General features: G+C 38.3%; 1 protein-coding gene across 1 annotated transcript; it reads right to left on the reverse strand.

Moving 5' to 3' along the window:
* Positions 1-303: 303 nt before the first annotated feature.
* On the reverse strand, positions 304-8,922 carry LOC149163908 (uncharacterized). The gene is made up of 3 exons (XM_089429299.1): positions 8,552-8,922; positions 8,344-8,409; positions 304-492 (listed from the first exon to the last, which is right to left on the reverse strand). The coding sequence occupies exons 1-2, from the start codon at positions 8,920-8,922 to the stop codon at positions 8,370-8,372; spliced, it is 411 nt and encodes a 136-aa protein (XP_089285425.1). The 3' UTR covers positions 304-492; positions 8,344-8,369.
* Positions 8,923-15,168: the final 6,246 nt, after the last annotated feature.

Consider the following 15,168-nt stretch of genomic DNA (forward strand, 5'->3'; position numbering starts at 1 on the left):
GGTAATGGCGTCATAGAACGGGAATTGACCGTTAATGGAATAGACCCAGCCGACTGTAGGAAACAAAGTAATATAAACACAGTATACGGGAAAAGCATGTAAACAGAACCATATTATTAACTCAACCAGTCGCTATAACCCTTAGCATATGAAGCGAAACATCCCATTGCAAATGCCCGGAGGACCGGGAATACATTACATATCTCAAAGAAAAACAAGTATGAAGTTCTGTAGAATAACCAGTAGACATCATATATAATATGAGAACAAGGGCGAGCGTTTGGTCGCCAAAATTAAACCGGTTCAATTAAATCGGCTTGGAGGCCGAAGAAAATTACTGTTCAAATGTATATACAACATGACCGGCATATATGCCAAGAACTACATCAGACAATAGCTTAAATAAAACCAAAAACAAACGCTGCCTAGGTTCCAGCATGGGATGGTCGGCCACGAACCATAAACCAATGGTATGGGTCGAACGCGGAAACCCTGGAGACAAGTGAAATGAGCGCCATGAAGAAAAACCTCTGGCAAATTCCCATACGGGCTCACATGTACAGAACATTTTATCATCGAGGTAAACCCAAGACTCGCTTCTGGTTAAGAGGATGTCATACCTGAGGGGTTGATGAGGTCGGTTCGGTCACACCGCAAATAGTGGAAAGGCCATGGCCGTGACCCGCCTGCACATCCCAAGTAGCCGAAGATTAGCATATATGCATTTCAAAGTAAACAGTTAACCTCAAGTTGAAACCAACGCAGGGCATACATTTATATATAGACTGAGCAAGAAAAATCTGTGCGGCAGGCGGCCTATACATACCTGAACGAGTGCGGTAGCAGAGTCATTTCATTCGGAGCAGCAATGGAGGGATAGCTCTCAGAACAAGTAAGCAAGATGCACCGCAGGACTGTCTGTCTCTCATACCCAAATGAACCAGGGAAATGAAACGATGGAATATGTATAAACCCTCCAAACCCTTGAACGCGTGAGGGCCCTTGGATGTGGATAGTGAATCCCCATCGTTGATTTGAGCGGGAGTCTTGGCGCGAAGACCAACGGCGTGGCGCCCAAGGAGACCACGTGATCACACAACTGTGCCAGGCCACATGGCAAGGGGTTGGTAAGGCCATCAAAGCTCAGTTTCCACCTGGCGCCGGAAAGGAGTCCGGATGGAATTTCCCGTTGGATAAATCATTCAAACGAACATTGACATAGTTTTTTAAGACTCATAAGCTAGGAAATAAACATATGCGCAACAACCATAGTGTATGTCAAGAACCAACATTCATGTTAATAATCTGTAGTGTGTGCCGATGCGTATAGGCTAAGAAATGACCAATATACTCATACATAATAATTGGAGATTGAACCATTGTGCTGGCAACCTGAACCGTGTGGTTGGGGTCTCATCCGTGTGTCCTTGTGTGGTTAGGAGTGTGACCGTGAAGTTTAAAGTAAGATATTTACTTTATTTATTATTTTTTTTTTTATGTAATAGCTATATTGTGGGGATCGTGACAATGTGGTATCAGAGCGAGGCTCCAATACTGTGGCCTCTGGAGCAGTAGTATTCAGTTGTATGGATGACTATCTTATATACATATAAAAGGGATTTAAATCAACTGACTGACTTTCTTGTTCTATTAATTAGGGGAATAGAGAAACAGTAATCAGCTAACAGTCAACAATAGAAAGTAGAAGAAATGCAGGGAGCTGGCAGCGTTCTTCGGGAAAACCCAGAGCTGTGGGTACAGCTTGGTGAAGAGACACGCAGTACCAACCTGGCGATATTAGAAACTGTTCAAGAGCTGAAAAATGAGATGGCACGTCTGCGAGAAGATAATGCGCGTTTGACGGTGGAGCAGGAAAGAATTCTGAAGAGTTTGTCGGACAGACAAAACCCACCGTTAGCTAATCCCAGTGCAGAACAACAGAGGGTAACAGAAGAACGAAATTATCAAACTGCACCTGAAAATTCAGAGGAGAAGGAGGACCATTCTGATAATGTACTGGAACAACAGACCTCGAAACGACAGAAGATGGAGTTGCAGGGGGAATTTCGAAAAATTAAACCTCCATATTTCGATGGGGAACAGGAGGAAGCGGCGGAGGCATGGTTAATTAACATGAACAAGTATTTCCAGCTGTATGAGTATGATCATAATTTGAAGGCTCGGCTGGCCATCTTCCAGTTACAGGGCAAAGCAACCCTGTGGTGGGAAGAAATTAAGATTGTTAAAGGAGTGAGTGAACAGATCATAACGTGGGAAAAGTTTCAGAAATACTTCAAGGAGAGATATCTAACCGAGCGTTTCTATGATGAGAAAGCACGAGAATTCCATGATTTACGACTAGGACAGCAGTCTATGGATGAGTTCATTAACCGCTTCACTTCCCTGCTTCGCTATGTGCCATATATTAAGGAAGAGAAGGCCAAGGTGCAGAGATTTGTGAGTAGCTTACCTGTCTATATAAGAGAACGAATTGAGTTTGACAATCCTAGAACAATGGATGAGGCTATCCGTAAAGCAAGAATCTGTTACCAACAGAATAAACAAAAAGGAGACGTTCCAAATAAAAGATGGAATGAAAGAAGGGGTAACAGAACTGCTGGTAATAACAAAGGGAGTCGCGGTAACGGCAGTAAGGGTGCTGGCAAAGGACAAATCAGCAGAAATGTAACAAAAAGTACCTTCCGGGCTAAGCCAGCCAGTGAGAGCAAGGTAAGCGAACAGCTTGCCAGACCGGAAATTGAAGGGATGGCCAGACCTCCGGTCCAATGTTGGGGTTGTGGAGGACCGCACTATGTTAAGAACTGCCCGCAGCGGAAAGGAGTGGACCAGATATCTCAGATTCACGAAGCATCGACCGTTGGGGAGGTGGCGCGCAGTGTACCAAGGATTAACGCAGCTTTGGATGATCGTCAAGCGGAATACCAGCCGACCATGGTGGAGTTTGAAGGTAAAATTTCAAATCTTTCTATAGCTGTTCTTATTGATCCAGGAGCTACTTTAAGTTATGTTAGCCCAAAGATAGTAGAACAGTGTAAGCTACAATCTGAAAAGTTCAGAAATCCATGGCTGGTACAATTAGCTACGGGAGCCAAGAGACGAGTCTTGGCAAAAATTAATAACTGCTCTTTAACAGTAGCAGGACAGCCAATAACAGTAGACCTGAATGTACTTCCGTTGGGTTCATACGACATTCTGATTGGTATGGATTGGCTGGAAAAACACTGGTCATTGGTAAATTGCAAGACCAAAACCATTTACTACAAATATGACCTTGGAAAGCAGCAGGAGTTACAGGGAATCAAGCACCCCGTGCAGATCCGACCCATTACCGCATCCCAGCTAGTTAGATGCCTCAGAAAGAAATGTCAAATTTACGCTATTCAAGTCGGCTATGCAAACCGGAAAGACAAAACATCTGCACTGGACAATATTCCGGTGATACAGGAATTTGCGGATGTTTTTCCAGAAGAGGTACCGGGGCTGCCCCCTAAAAGGGATATAGACTTTACTATAGAGCTAACACCAGGGGCAGCACCAGTGTCAAGGGCACCATACCGGATGAGCGTACCAGAATTAACAGAGTTAAAAATGCAGCTACAAGAGCTGTTGGATAAGAATTACATTCGCCCCAGCGTATCACCGTGGGGAGCTCCAGTATTATTTGTTAAAAAGAAAGATGGAACTCTCCGAATGTGCATAGACTATCGTCAGCTGAACAAGCTCACGATCAAAAATAAATATCCCTTGCCTCGGATTGATGAACTTTTTGATCAAGTAAAAGGGGCAAAAGTATTCTCTAAGATCGATTTGCGGTCTGGTTATCATCAAATTAGGATTAAAGAAGAGGACATTGCCAAAACAGCTTTTAGAACGCGCTACGGGCACTACGAATTTGTGGTGCTGCCTTTTGGTTTGACCAATGCACCTGCCACCTTTATGTGTTTGATGAATAGTGTGTTTCATAGATTTTTGGACAAATTCGTGCTGATATTTATAGATGATATTTTGATATATTCTCGTTCCCGAGAGGAACACGAGGAGCACCTTAGGGTAGTGCTGCAAACTCTCCGAGAACACCAGTTATACGCTAAGTTTAGTAAGTGCGACTTCTTCAAGGAAGAAATCCAATATTTAGGCCATGTAATTACCAAAGAAGGGATTGCAGTGGACCCTGAGAAGATAAAGACTATCATGGAATGGCCCATACCCAAAGATGTAACTGATATCAGATCCTTTATGGGACTAGCTGGCTATTATAGAAGATTTGTGGAGGGGTTCTCAAGGATAGCATACCCTATCACTTCCTTACAGAAAAAAGGGAAGGTGTTTAGGTGGACACCAGAGTGTCAGCAGAGCTTCGAACGGTTGAAACACTTACTTACCACCGCACCCATTTTGAGTATAGCTGATCCTAATAAGGATTACGTGGTATGTACTGATGCAAGTAAGGAAGGTGTGGGAGGAGTATTGATGCAGGAAGGGAAAGTAATTGCGTATGAATCAAGAAAACTAAAAGATCATGAGCAGAAATACTCTGCTTATGACTTAGAGTTAACAGCTGTTATTCATGCGCTGAAAATGTGGCGACATTATCTCCTGGGGAGAAGATTTCTGTTATTAACGGATCATCACAGCTTGACAAATTATTTCAGCCAACCTACCCTGAATACAAGACAAGCTCGTTGGGCAGATTTCCTAAGTGGATTCGATTTCGAGATTAAACACTTAAAAGGTAAAGAGAATCGGGTGGCTGATGCGTTAAGTCGTAAGGTGCAGTGCTTGTGTGAACTTTCGATCAGCAAGTGGCGGATTTCTCTGTTCGAGCAAATAAAAGCAGCAGCAGATCAAGATGCTGAATATCAACAAATAAAACAGCAGGTACAACAATCAGTTAATGGAAAAGTACAGCAAGGGTATACACTAGACAGTGCCGGAATGCTGTACTTCAATAAAAGACTGTATGTACCTGATCAGAATGACCTTAAGAATCTGATTTTGGACGAATTTCACATCAGCCATTACACTGGCCACCCAGGATACCAAAAGATGGTCACGACACTTAGAAAAGAATATTATTGGCCGGGAATGAAGAAGAATGTAGCCGAGTATTTGGCGCGGTGCTTGGAGTGCCAGCAGATTAAAGCAGAACATTTGCATCCGGCCGGGCTGTTACAACCTTTACCTATTCCGGAGTGGAAATGGGAAACCATTTCCATGGATTTTATAACCGGTTTGCCACGAACGAAGAAAAACAATGACTCCATTATGGTGGTGGTTGATAAGCTGAGTAAGGCAGCACACTTCATACCCGTGCAGTCCACTTATAAGGCTGTGCAAATTGCTCACCTTTTTATGCAGAACGTGTTCAGACTGCATGGACTGCCGAAAGTAATCATCTCAGATCGTGATGTAAAGTTCACATCCACTTTTTGGAGAACGTTGTTTGCTGAGTTAGGAACACAGCTGAACTTTAGCACAGCCTATCACCCACAGACCGATGGTCAAACCGAACGAGTGAATCAGGTGGTGGAAGATATGTTGAGAGCATATGTGATGCTGAAACCAAACCAATGGGAAGAGTATTTACACCTGGTCGAATTCGCGTATAATAATGGATATCATACGTCGACGCAGCTAAGTCCCTTTGAGGTCTTGTATGGACGGAAATGCCGCACACCCTCAAGTTGGGGTGGACCTGAGGATAAGCTGAGTTTGGGTCCGGATATGCTTAAAGAAATGGAAGACATGGTAAAAAGAGTGCGTGCCAATTTAAAGGCTGCGCAGGATAGACAGAAAAGTTTTGCGGACCGAAGAAGAAGATTCAAAGAATATCAGGTGGGTGACCATGTGTTTGTGAGGATCCAAGCCAGAAGAAGCACACTGCAATGGAGTGGGTGCGCCAAGCTGGCTCCTCGGTATTTTGGGCCTTTTCAGATCTTGGCAAGAGTGGGGCCGGTGGCTTACCAACTCGCCCTGCCAAGTCATATTAAAATTCACAATGTTTTCCACGTTTCTGTTCTAAAAAAATATGTGTACGATCCTAAACATGTGATCAGATGGCAAGATGTGCGGGTAAGAATTAATCTGGTTGTTTTCGTTAAGCAGTTGTGCTCAACAGAAACTGACTGAAAGTATTGTTGTCTGCAGGTCGAGCCGGAAGGCGAGGTTCTGGTCGAACCACAGAGCATTCTCGACCGGAGAGAAGTGCGGCTGCGGAAGCGAGTTATTACCCAAGTTAAAGTGCTGTGGCAGCACTACGGGCTTGATGAGGCTACTTGGGAGGACGAGGAACTCATTAGAAAAGTCTACCCGGACTTATTTAAGGGAAGTAGACATCGGGACGATGTCCAATCCCAGGAGGGGGAGATGTGATGACCCCGGGAAAAATGTAAATGTGGAAATGTTACTGTGGTAAGAAACTGATGTGAAGTTGCTGTTCAGTTATTGTTTTTTTTTTTTTTTAAAGAAACTATAATGACATTATCTTATTGATAAAATTAAATACATTGGAAATATATATTTCTTTTTGAAATGCTGGCAGCCTCTGGGTGGAGGATTTTAAAAGAAAAGAAATCAGTTATGAAACTGAAGAAACTACCCTTTCACTCAGGAAAAGTCCTGGGAAAGGAAACTCCTGGGCTGTTGGGACAGACAGGAGGGATTCCAAAGAAAAGGGAAGAAAACAAGAAAACGGGTTAAGTCTGGTAAGGACCAGATAACCCAAGCACTGTGTGCAGGAATCTTGTTGAGGGCTGTAGGCCTGCAAGATAGCTCGGGGGGAGAATCCATGTGGTGATGGATCTCAAGGTTGGGTGGTCAAGAGCAAGCTGAAAATGTAGGTGAACTTCTGGAGCACCGAATCCTGTAACTGGCAGACCAGGTACGAGTTTATCACAGAGATTAACTCAAATAAACTGTATACAGAATGGTATGGATAGTAGATATAGCCTGAGTCTGAATCTCTTTTAGTAATTAAAAAAAAAGAACTTAAGGAAACTGTAACAGTAGAATATCTATGAAGAAGGGTAGTATGACATAGGTTAAGTAAATACTTAGATACTACCTGTTATGAGTAGATAAATGCTCAGAGTCTATCTGTTGTAAACAAGCAGTAATATATATGTAAGTACGAAGGTATCTATGAGGTCCTGAGAACCCAATAGAATGACGTTTAAAACGTTAGAAATTATTTAAACAATACAACATAATGAGTACCTAAAGGGCTTAGCGCCCAGCAAGAACGAAAGGAAACAATTCAAGAGGTGCATTATATCTTTCGGTACAGAGAATCAGTATTCGTCAAAAGAAAACCAATTTTATTTCAAGATTATAAGAAGGGTTTAGCTATCGAACACAGAAATGTAAATATATGGCAAATCCCTGCATCGAGGGTTCAGAGGCAAGATTCGCTTCATGTACCATGTATTACAGCAAATCACAAGATGTATTGTGTAACGCTGCGCCAGGGTTAGTCCGGCTAAAGCATACAATGTAACAGTTACAAGCACCACAGAAACTGTACCATACTCCACCTCAGAGCGAACGCACTTAGCCGTGGGTATACGGCCACATACCTCGCTGTAGGAACAAACAAATATCACGAAACAAATGTATGCATGCACGACTTTATAAAGACCTACATCAGAGTCAGTTCAACTCTGTAACAGTCGGAAACAATAAACCATAATACTGTAAGCAAGGGTAATGGCGCCATAGAACGGGAATTGACCGTTAATGGAACAGACCCAGCCGACTGTAGGAAACAAAGTAATATAATCACAGTATACGGGAAAAGCATGTAATCAGAACCATAATATTAACTCAAACAGTCGCTATAACCATTAGCATATAAAGCGAAACGTTTCATTGCAAATGCCCGGTGGACCGGGGAATACATTACAGATCTCAAAGAAAAACAAGTATGAAGTTCTGTAGAATAACCATTAGACATCATATATAATATGAGAAAAAGGGCGAGCGTTTGGTCGCCAAAATTAAACCAGTTCAATTAAATCGGCTTGGAGGCCGAAGAAAATTACTGTCCAAATGTACATACAACATAACCGGCATATATGCCAAGAACTACATCAGACAATAGCTTAAATAAAACCAAAACCAAACGCTGCATAAGTTCCAGCATGGGATGGTCGGCCACGAACCATAAACCAGTGGTATGGGTCGAACGCGGAAACCCTGGAGACAAGTGAAATGAGCGCCATGAAGAAAAACCTCTGGCAAATTCCCATACGGTGCTCACATGTACAGAACATTTTATCATCGAGGTAAACCCAAGACTCGCTTCTGGATAAGAAGATGTCATACCTGAGGGGTTGATGAGGACGGTTCGGTCACACTGCAAACAGTGGAAAGGCCATGGCCGTGACCCGCCTGCACATCCACAAGTTAGCCGGAAGTTAGCATATATACATTTCAAAGTAAACAGTTAACCCCAAGCTGAAACAAACGCATGGTATACATTTATATATAGACTGAGCAAGACAAATATGTGCGACAGGCGGCATATACATACCTGAACGTTTGTGGTAGCAGAGTCATTTCATTCGGAGCAGCAATGGAGGGATAGCTCTCAGAACAGGCAAGTAAGATGCGCCGCGGGACTGTCTCGCATACCCAAATGAACCAGGAGGATGAAACGATGGAATATGTATAAACCCTCCAAACCCTTGAACGCGTGAGAGCCCTTGGATGTGGGCAGTGAATCCCCACCGTTGATTTGAGCGGGAGTCCTGGCGCGAAGACCAACGGCGTGGCGCCCAAGGAGATCACGTGATCGCACAACTGTGCCAGGCCACTTGGCAAGGGGTTGGTAAGGCCATCAAACCTCAGTTCCCACCTGGCGCCGGAAAGGAATCCGGATAGATTTCCCGTTGGATAAATCATTCAAGACGAACATTGACATAACTATTAAGACTCATAAGCCAGGAAATAAACATATGCGCAACAACTATGGTGCATGCCAAGGACCAACATTCATGTTAATAAGCTGTAGTGTGTGCCGACGCGTATAGGTTAAGAAATGAACCCAATATATTCATACATAATAATTGGAGATTGAGCCATCGTGCTCGGCAATTTGAACCACGTAGTTGGGGTCTCATCCGTGTGTTCTTGTGTGGTTAGGAGTGTGACCGTGAAGTTTAAAGTAAGATATTCACTTTATTTATCATTTTTATTTTTATTTTTTATAATAGCTATATTGTGGGGATCGTGACAAAAAAATTAAAGATAAAAATTTAACGGTTTTTATTTTCGAAAAGGTAAGATGATTTAAAATATCTATTACTTTGAATTGCATTCAAAAGAAAAGGAAAAAGATTTTAATCACATTCAAAAACGGTGGTATTAAAAGTAGTCATTATAATTTTCTATTCTGAAGAAAAAAATGGTTAAAGATTGAAGAAAGAAATATTTATAAGTGAAAAGACAAAATTTTAAATAAAAAATAAAAACTTTAAAAATGATATAAAGTATATATTAAAAAAAATCAATTTTCATTTTTCGAATGTAAGATATAAATATTATTTATTAAGGAAAATAATATCTAAAAAGTGATAAGTGGTTAATGAATTTCAATTTTCAAATATATTATACTACTTAATTTATCTTTACCTTTATTATAATTTTCAAATTTTGTCAATAAATAATAAATATATTATAGTTTTTAAAGATTAACAAATAAGTTAAAAGTCATTATAAATAAATTTTATTAAACCTTTAAAATATTATTATATTATAATAATTTTAATTATGCTAAATATAAATTATAAAACTATGTTTTTTTTAAATTATTCATTTACATTTATAAATTTTATTTAATATTTAAAATTTGATAAAAATAATATCAAAACCATTTACTATAATCTAACTCTTTTAATCTCTATATAATATAATCTGAAAATTATCTATAAAATATGCTTTAAATTTACTTTATTTTAAATATATACCTTTCTTAAATTCATGAGTAAGAAATTGTCCCTTTCCTTTGTCAAAGTTTAAACAAACTAAAATCATCATGATTTCTCAAAATAATTTATATGGTGAAAATAAGTTAATTTTAGTAAATTTAGTTGTTTTGTTTTGTTTGTGTGTTTTTTAAAATTAATACTAATGCAACTATTTAAATAAATTAGGTGCTAAACATCAATAAGTATCAGTCCAAGATATCCATCTAAACAATTAAAAAATATCATAAAAATTAATTAAAATAACTTTATTGTTATTATTATTATTATTATTATTTATAAAAATAATTTATATAAGTTAAACATATATACATTTTAAAAATATATGATAAGGTTCACCTCCACTTTGCCATGGCAATATCATGGCTTCTAAATACCACGCGTCCAAATAAAACATAACTTATCTCACATAATGCCTCATCATATGACATTTTTTTAATAAATAAAAAGAAAAATAAGAGCATAACTATTTTGGAAATAAATCTCAATCTTTCCTTTTTCAAATACCCAAAACTTTTGTAATATCTAGTGGAGATAAAATCAATACCATTAACCTAACAAGTATTGTAGGGTAGGGTAGTCCCTCCCATTGAAATTAAGAATTATGTTGCTACAAAATTTGCATATAGAAACATGTAGTATGATACATATAAAGTATTCTTTAAAATATTTAAACTAATATTAGTATAATATGGATAAGATTAATATATTTCTTTATATCAGTAAGATAATGAAAATTAATATTCTATGAAATTATTTTACAAAGCACTATTATATTCATATTTATATGACAAAGTTTGAAAATTTATATTTCCCCAAAAAAAACAAAATCTTGTAATTCAATTATGAAGTAGTAATTTTGGTGGGAGTTGTTCAAATCACATTTTCATTATGTGCATATTCTGCCTTGGTAGGGACTAATAAGGTGCACTTTAGTTATTAGATATATCCTATATTGCAATTTGGCATAATGATTTCATCAATATACTAGTGCTACATAGTAGCTAAATTAATCTTAAAAATAATAATTAACTAAAATTGAATATCTCATATCTCATGTTCCAAAAAGAATAAATTTGCATTTAGGCAAAAAATTGTAATCGCCTTTGATACATTTGTATACCATTTTGCCACAAACATTTGATCTAATGGTATATATATATATATATATATATATATATATATATATATATATATATATATATATATAAGCTACTATTCTTATTATATACATTTAAGAAGAAAATAGTTACAAAATATTTCCAAAAGTTTCAACCTACATGACTACAAAAACAAATTATTTACCAAATTAGTAAAACTAAAATCTTTTAACATTATTATATAAAAAATAATTTATAATAAAAAACACATAAAATTAATATTATCTATTAAATATTTCATTCTTTGTATAAATAAAATTAAACTCCATTTAAAAGTTTATTAAAAAAAATTATAACTCCATGACATTTATCAAAATATCAATCCACAAAGCCAATATTCATAATTTTATCAAGTAAAAATATTGAGGAGATTTCATTCTTTTATAAATAAAATTAAACTCCATTTAAAAGTTTATTAAAAAAAAATTATAACTCCATGACATTTATCTAAATATCAATCCACAAAGCCAATATTCATAATTTTATCAAGTAAAAATATTGAGGATTTTTTATTAGTAACTGCAAAAATTAAATTACATGTAAATTACATTTCGAAAAAATAAGATTTTTCTGAGATCATGAAAAGATTGGTTTGACATGGTATACAACAAAATGTCTTATAGCTTGAAATGTGTCATAAACTAGATTTTCCAAATTGTATTTCATATAAAAGAAAAAGGAGTCAAGTAAAAGGAATATTACTTGTAACAATAACAAGTAGAAGACTACAAGACTACAATTGAGTTTAAAGATCAACAACCCCATAATCAAAAGTTTAAGCAGCTTGTTAATTTTCAAATTTACAAGAAGTTTTATGTTCGGGATGGAAGCCTGGCCAAATACATTTCCACGCTCGTATAATTTTGAATGCATTTATGTAGTAAAAAAATTAGGCCAAAAATTCCAGTATAATTGCAAGCTTTATCATGTAACAATGTTGGGGATTATTGATTAGTAAGTGAAAAAATAAAATTACATATATAATTATATTTTAAACTATTGGAAATAATACTGAGAGGGCGGGGGTGAATCAGTATTATCAAATTCTTTTCAATATACCCTCTAGATTTATAATTTAATTTATTCTTCAGATGTTGACCATTAATTTGAATGTCAGTACCATATAATAATGAACAGGAACAAGAAAAACAGACAGTCACATCAAAGAAAACCAGATATAAGGTGGAAACCCAATGTGGGTGAAAACCACCTGCTGCAATGTGTCTCTATCTTCTTTCAATTAGAAACTTATTTTTACAATGGTTCTGTACTGGTGCAGTCCTTTACCAGTACGCAAGCTGCAACCTGCAGATAGCTACAACCCCTCTCGTTTTCCAGACTCTCCTGGAAGGGAGCTACAACCCCCTTAGCCCTTGTACTAGCTGAGCTACTAGTATGTAGGTGCTCACCTACTGAAGGCTTCAACCTTCTCTTTTCTTCCAGGGACCACGTTTAATAAATTTTCAGACTGGATCCATGAACATTAAACAAACATCAAGTACATGTGCATCAACGGATCTCCTTTCTACAATCCACTACTAAATCAACCACTAGCTTCTCAGAATGCAGTAACCAGAAAACAATACCAGTAACTAGACACTTATTCTAAACCCAGAACACTGCAGTAAAAAGCAGCAAAAATGAGTTTCAATAAAAGTCTGCAACTTCACCAATATAAACTTGTGGATATCCACACTCTATCTCTATCGATCCTACGGACCTCCGCACCTGCACCTGTCGGTGAACTGTGCACCTCCACACCTGCAGTTGTCACTAAACTGCGTACCTCCGCACTTGCAGTTGTCGCCAGACTGCGTACCTCTGCACCTGCAGTTGTTGCTAAACTGCGTACCTTTGCACTTGTAGTTGTCACTAAACTGCATACCTCCGCACCTTCACCCGTATGTGAACTGCGCTCCTCCGCACTTGGACTATCGACTTCTCCGTGCACCTCCGCACTTGGGGCATCTTCTGATCTGCGTACCTTCGCACCTGAACTGTTTCTGGCCTGCGGACCTTTGGATAAAGATAGTTTATCAGTCCTCAGATATACCCTCGACCGTCAGATTCACAGATCTGATCATGCGCCAACGAGATCACGACCCCTCAGTTGATCTGTCTTCTCATGCTCAAGTTCAACTATAACTCACCAATTGATTACCAGTATTTCAGATCTTGTTCGTCTTAAGATTGTTGTAGATCTAACCTAGAAATATTATAGATCTGATATGAAAATATAAGAGAATAAAAAATAACCCATAAATAATATGAAATGATTCTTTATTGATCAAAACCCTTGAGGTAGGGCAACACCATACATTCACTCCTTAAGGAAGGAGAACACTCCACAAGCCATATGCCTGTTCATACAATAATACTTCTCTTCATATCTCTCCATGTGGAGTCTCTAGCCTCTATATAGGCCTCATACATACAATATCATGCATCATTACCATGGTTTCCTCATACCATCAACTAATACCATGGGCCCTTTACATTATTATTAACTACTTGTGGTCCCTTACATGACATGGGTTAACCACTTTATTTATTACTATGGCCCATCCCATTATTACATTATTACCTTGGGTACCTCCCTTGGCACCCCATAGTATCCCCCTTAGGTATATAACGTTCCACTCCCCTAAGCATGTTTCAACCCCGAAACATGGGAAGAACACAAATAATAAGATCTATTCAAAAGAGTAGTCCACTGATACCGTGCACGTGCATCTAGCCATCCAAGAGAAAGGTGGACCCTCGATCTCGCTGGTGCCTCGCTCACTTGAGATGGAAGTTGACCGTGGCAGCTCTTCTGTGTTGATGTGTAGTAGGTGGATCGTCTCTCCTTTCTATCCGTCATGTGACTACTTGGTTTCCATCTTGATGGTTGTCTTGCAGGGTGATGTGGGTGATGATATGTTGAAGTTTTAACCCACGACGGCTTTTGCTTGACTTCACCCTGCTGTGGTGCCTGTTGTGGTGTCTTCTTTTTCAATATGACTTCAACCACTGAGCCCTCCTCTGATGTATCAGCACCTGTAACCTTTTCTTCTTCAGCCTCTATTTGTGTTTGATTGTTGATCATTAAGGGCTCATCATTTGATATGTCAGTCCCTTGAACATCTTCTGCTTCAGCCTCCATGTGCTCTACCTGTTTATGGATGGAAATATCCTGTAATGTAATTTTCTTCTTTTTATGCCATAGCTTCAGGAATTTCTTTTGCACATTAATATTGATAGTACCCACTAACTCCATCCAAGGGTATCCCAAAACAACATCCATGTTATCCATATCTGAAGCATAAAAATCACCATGAAACACATACTTATCCATAGAAAGCTTCAAATCCTTATAGATTTGAACATCCTTATCATCAACCTGTGTATTTTGAATTTGTTTTGCTGGGACTTGCAACTTTTTTGCCAAATTAACACTGATAAAATTATGTTTACAACTAGGATTGATAGAAACAATGATCTTCTCTTTCTGAATCAATCCATGAACCTGCAATAAGGATATACCAGTAGGAAATAGACCCACATGTTTCTCCTTATCTTGTTTTCTGGCATGAGACCATCTGTCTAAAAGTAACTTTTCAAATTCTTCATCGGGGAGGTTGGAACACTTCTTTTGGTTAAGTAATCCCCACCATGTGGTTGCCTCATCTGTAAAGTTCTGCACTACCCACCATTTCCAAACGGGTCTAACTAACCTCTTGTATTTATTTATGTATTCTTCAATAGTAGGACCATCATCTTTTCCTATAAAATATAGATCCTGGCTAGAAGCCATGAATGGTTTGGAAAAGAAAATCACTGACTTGGCGAAAATTTGAAAATGTCACAGTTTTGTCAATCTTGCTCAGAATCTCTATTATAACCTGTTTTTGGAAATGGAACAACCATTCTGCATCTGCCCATGTGATAGAAATCCTGATTTAGACACTGGAATTTCAGATCTGCGCTGCTACTCTCCCGCCGTCACCCAAAATTTCTGCAAA

The sequence above is a fragment of the Pinus tabuliformis genome, chromosome 5_1 (assembly GCF_031772625.1).
Source record: "Pinus tabuliformis cultivar Carrire ecotype Pingquan chromosome 5_1, CPIR1, whole genome shotgun sequence".
In the NCBI taxonomy this organism is placed as follows: Eukaryota; Viridiplantae; Streptophyta; class Pinopsida; order Pinales; family Pinaceae; genus Pinus; species Pinus tabuliformis.